The sequence below is a fragment of the Hyposmocoma kahamanoa genome, unplaced genomic scaffold (assembly GCF_003589595.1).
Source record: "Hyposmocoma kahamanoa isolate Upper Pololo Valley unplaced genomic scaffold, ASM358959v1 65, whole genome shotgun sequence".
In the NCBI taxonomy this organism is placed as follows: domain Eukaryota; kingdom Metazoa; phylum Arthropoda; class Insecta; order Lepidoptera; family Cosmopterigidae; genus Hyposmocoma; species Hyposmocoma kahamanoa.
Window position 1 is genome coordinate 6,158,857 of NW_020653853.1, and position 5,287 is coordinate 6,164,143.

Sequence of the window (5,287 nt, forward strand, 5' to 3'; positions counted from 1 at the left end):
ATGTATAATTTTACGACACAACTCGGCATTTGTTTTTCGAAATTCGATACTTTTAAAAATGAAATCTAATACGATCGTCACTTATGGGATCACTGCCCAACACAACTTCTACCTCCGGCAAACTCGCGTCAAAGCTCAATGCAAAACAAAGCAGTTTCGAATTGACGATATATTAAGTTAACATTTTTATTTTAGTTTTATTAAAACTTTAATCAGCTACCTCTTGCAATACTAGTTATAAGTGTAAAAACTTATAGATGCGACTCGCATTTGACTATATTTTTTTCGATAATGAATTAAGATTTCACCTCACTATTGTAATCTGTCAAAACGGCCATAATAGCGTGTCGGTACTGTAAGGGTGCGATGTGTTCTGTGATATTCGATGGTTGGTATAAAAAAGTTGTACGTTTGCCTCCAGTTCTGTGCACGGACTACAAACCCCGTGGCAGTCTGCTGGTGGACGAGGCGTCCCTGTCGGGCGCTGTCACTACGCGCGAGCCTGAGCATGCTTTGCCCGACGACTACGTCCACATGTTCCTCAACAACTCGGAACGTCTCATCGAATTCTTAGAACACATGATCAACAGCGATAACAGATGCTCGAAGCTCATCTATAATGCTCTCATCGAGCATTATATTCATGTGTGGTGAGTTATTCATTTAATTAACGATCTCTAAATGCCTCCCTTAGATTTTTTGTCTTTGGGTTTCTTTAGTTTTGGATTCCGTAATAAGATTCCGGTTGGATGTTTAAACCTGTAGTGAAACAAAAACTTTAGACTAAAGGCTTCTACGTATTTGGATGACAAAAACGTGGTAGTGACCCGTTTACTGTCGTCCGCTAACTAAAAGTAGGCTAAGTGACAAAATATTTTTTTGAGATATCATTAAAAACCTTAACCCAGTTTTAGAATATTGAAATTGTTTGATGATATTTCAGCTATGCATCGTTAGGGTAACTTCCGATAAGTGGAACACGTTAACTGATTTTAACTGTTTTGAAAAGAGAATTTTGTGCTCTATTTTTTGCTATTTGACCATTTGTCACTTAGTCGCAGTGGACGGCAGTGTAGCTCTTGCAGCTTGTAGCTTGTATCATTAGTAATAATATAAAAAATAAAATAAAATAAAAGGGAGAGTGATAACCCCGGTTTGGTGAAAAAATAGAAAAAATAGCTGGTCCTGCCTGATCCAGGAGTTTTTCTTATCTAAATTTTACTAGCTTATTTTTATACATGCGTATTTGACGACTGCGCTGTGGACGTTGAATGTGAAGGTCCCGGGTTCGAGTCCCGGTACGTTCAATTTGGGAACTGAAATTTTCTAAATTGGTTCTGCTTGGGTTGTTCTGAGAAGTGCCCCAGAGTGAACTCCGTTGCTCTCGTACTCATAGTACAGAGAATTCCCTAGTTCCCGAGACCGGGGGGTCGATTCAGAACCTTACGATAACTGAGTTGTCGACCGATTCTTGATTTCTTTTCATTTTTATTCACTACATCCGAATCGAAGATCAAACCGTCGTATTCGAAACGGAACCGAAGTGACGTCACACCCGTATTATTACTCGACTTTCTCGACCGGCAAAGGCTAGAAACATTATTCAGAACACAGTTATTGTATGAAAGTCACCGAACGTCCTATTGTTTACAAAGCAAGAATGTAATATGGAAATCTCTTGCTGTTTTAAATAAAGTCTAGATTTCGTTCAATTTTATTAATTTATTTGAAGTCTTTAAAGTCTTAAAAATGTATACAAAAGGATTTTCTTTTTTCTTATAATCTATTTCACCGACTAACTTCGTAAACGCTGTTGGATAACATGTCGTATGCGTATCCGAATCGAACGTTTAACCCGAATGTTCTGCGCCCTTCATTTCGAGAACGATATCCAATCGAACGATTCGGTTAAAATATCTAAGAGTTCGGTATTCGTATTTCGTGGTAGACCACCAAACGCGAAATACGAAGCAATGGTCATCGTATTAGCTTCCTATCGGACCGGAGGCTGCCACGGAACGCGTAAGAAGAACGTGATTTGACATAAGTCCTTCATTATATTCATAAGTTCCGACAGCTTTCGTATCGAATTTTGACATTACTTTCATCGTAAAACTGACTGAATAATATACATAGTATCGTTTCGTATCTAGCCAGGGCTAGTAGCTGTAAAGGTGCCTAACTGGGTGACGAAATACTTTAAATACTAAAGAGTCATTAAAAACCAGATACAAAGATCGAACAAACAAGCACCTAGAAAAATTAGTGAGGTTCGCTGGTTCGTTCCGTGGCTTAGTTGGCATATCGTCTGACACGGTTTGCTAGAAGACGTCGGTTCGAAACCTACCGCATCGAAGGAATTTTTTCTAAGTGTTCGATCTTTGTATTAATAATTAGAACAAACTAGTGGAGTAATTTTACAAAAACATATTGAATATCATAATGGAAAAACATCCTGACATTCAATAAAATACTTTTAATAATTGATTTGTCTTTCAATCAGGGCGAAGTCCGATGACAGCGTAAAGGCTGAGTATGAGCAGAGGGTTCTGAAGATCCTCCGCGATCCCGAAGCCAACTACGACAAGGACCAGACACTCGTCATCTGCCAGATGCTGGGCTTCCACGCTGGCATTCTTTATCTGTATGAGGAGAATAAGCTGTGAGTTAATTTTATTCACAATACTGTGGTCATGCGTGACGTAATTTAGAAAAATAAATTGACTAGCGCGATTGTCGCCGCCTATATATCATTTCATTACATCGGCAACGGTTTGTCTAATTAAACTATTTTTTAGCCATACTCGACAAAAACCGTCATACTCGTATTAATTGGACTATTCAAGACTAGAGTGAATGTTTGGGCCACCATCGGGCTCGAAGGATCAAAATGTATGGGCCACATTACTCCATATATAAATTGTAGTGGTAGTACGCAGAGAAAGACTTGCAAAGAAAATGGTAAAAGTATATTAGTATAGAATGCATGTGTCACGGTGGCAAATCTTTCCTTTATGTAGTGTAGCGGTGGATAGTTGGTGACGTACTACGTCAAATAAAGTGTGAATCATGTATTTAATTAAAAAATTAAAGTACATCGCCGAGTGCCAGATCTATACCAAAGAATGTATAGGACCAGTGAATATGTAGTAAAAACTTAATAACGTTACGTTAAAACAGTTATTTGGCATTTGGGCGACGGCTTGTTGTATAACACAACTATAATGTTGTGGTCAACGCGACGAACGTAGAAATCGTATATAATAATATCATAACAACCACACCAATTGCTTGGTCTCAGTTTAGGAAATTCCGTGTACTGTGAATACGAGAGCAACGGATTTCACTCCGGGACAGTACCGGACGGGAGTAGTCTGGGTAGCCAGAACACCCAGATCAAACCAATTTAGCAAAGTTCATTTTCCATATTGATCCAACCGAGAATCGAACCGTTGTGCAAACCGTTGAGTCAACGAGGTCGTCATGTGCGCGACAAAAACGTAAATTGACATTTTACCCGCTAGATGGCGCGCACAAGTCGCCCTTTACATGCGCCACGACGATGCGGAGAGCGCCTTGGCCGTGTGCAGGCGCAGGGGCCAGGCGTGTCCGCGGCTGTGGCTCGACGTGCTGTGGTGGCCGCCGCCGGCGAGGTGTCTGCCTGAACTGCTCAATGTAATCGGTAGGTGCTCGTCTAATTAGCTCGTGTGTTGCACATGAAAACCACTGGGAAGAACCGTGGCGGTATGCAGACGCTATACCATTATGATAATTATAATAAATATTGAACGCCGTTTCTTAAATCTGAGTCCTTGACCCCGGTGACCCCGATTGTGCCAATGCCGGGGAATACCGCCTCTCCCATTGAAATAATTTAAATTTATCTTTTAGGCCATGAAAGTGTAAAATAAATATAATAATATAATAATTATGTATTCATTTTCTCTCAACAGACAAGGTAAATTATGTGAATACTTACTGACTAGTGAGTTTTAACATTAAACCTTGTTTGCGAGAGACTGATGCCTGGATAGAATAGTCCCCATTCCGCGAAGTGTAGTGTTCCAATTACGTTAAACTCAGTTTTACAGACATTAGGTAGGTACAGTAAATCAACAGTAAAAGTGAATTAAATTACTTATTATCTGATTTCGATCAACTACTTACTTTTATAATTTGTTAAGTTAAATTATTTAAATTTTTAAGAGAGAATTAAAATTAACATACAGTATGAACTGATCTTAATAAAAATTAACAAAAGTAAATAAATTCATAATATGTGTTGTTAGATAAAAGAGACGTTGCGAATGCTTATGCGTATGTACACATTGTATTAATATTTGGGTGGGTATGTGAATGTGCAAGACTTTAATTATAATGTGGGATGCAAAAGGTCTTCATTTCAGTCTTGTCATAGTCATTAACCATTTCTATTTTATATTTGTCTCATGATAAACTGATTGGTCAACAAATCAAGCCATTGACCACTTCAAGTTGATCTCACTTCGCGCAGCTTTATGAGAATATTATTTATTAAAAATGGCAGGTAAATAATGAATCTTGCAAAAATTAACTTAAAATTTTGTTGCAGCCAACGAGAAGCTACTCTCTCCTATTCTAGTCATTGATTGCCTGGCTAGCACGCCAACATACACTCTTGGAGATGTACGCAAGTAAGTTTCAGATTTTTTTTCACGTATAGCCTTAAAGCAGCCCGTTGTCGTCTTTTGTTTTGTCCTAAATATGACTTTTAGCCTGACAATTTTTATGCTTCTTATGCTGATTTTCATAAATTAACTAGTGCACAATTTTCAGATACCTAATGAATGTACTTAAGTCGGAGAACGATATAATAACTCGCGAACAAGAGCTCGCGACCAAATACAAAAGTGAGAGTGAGAAGATGAAAACCCAAATACAGATGTTGCAGAACGAACCTGTCACCTTTCAGAGTTCTAGATGCGCAGCGTGCAATAGGCCGTTGGAACTACCCAGTGTACACTTTTTGTGCCAGCATTCTTTTCATCAACAGTAAGTATTCGAAGTGATTACAACGTACAGTCAAGATCACGTCAAGCTTGACACTTTGTACTTTGGACCGTTTATATCGTAGTATTATGTTGAGACTGAAGGTTTGCTTTGCGGTCTCGTATGATATGACACACACGCACGCATACGTACACACACACTCACACACACACACTCTCACACACACACACGCTCTCTCACTCTCTCTCTCTCACACACACACACACACACACACACACACACACACACACACACACAC

At 39.0% G+C, this 5,287-nt stretch overlaps 1 protein-coding gene across 1 annotated transcript in view; it reads left to right on the forward strand.

Moving 5' to 3' along the window:
* The window catches only part of LOC113231507 (vacuolar protein sorting-associated protein 11 homolog), a 28,091-nt gene that overhangs the window by 12,228 nt on the left and 10,576 nt on the right, over positions 1-5,287 (forward strand). Inside the window, exons 8-12 of the mRNA XM_026465832.1 lie at positions 422-650; positions 2,504-2,662; positions 3,525-3,682; positions 4,592-4,673; positions 4,816-5,031. Of these exons, the coding sequence (XP_026321617.1) occupies positions 422-650; positions 2,504-2,662; positions 3,525-3,682; positions 4,592-4,673; positions 4,816-5,031 (844 nt within the window). The remainder of the gene's footprint in view (positions 1-421; positions 651-2,503; positions 2,663-3,524; positions 3,683-4,591; positions 4,674-4,815; positions 5,032-5,287) is intronic.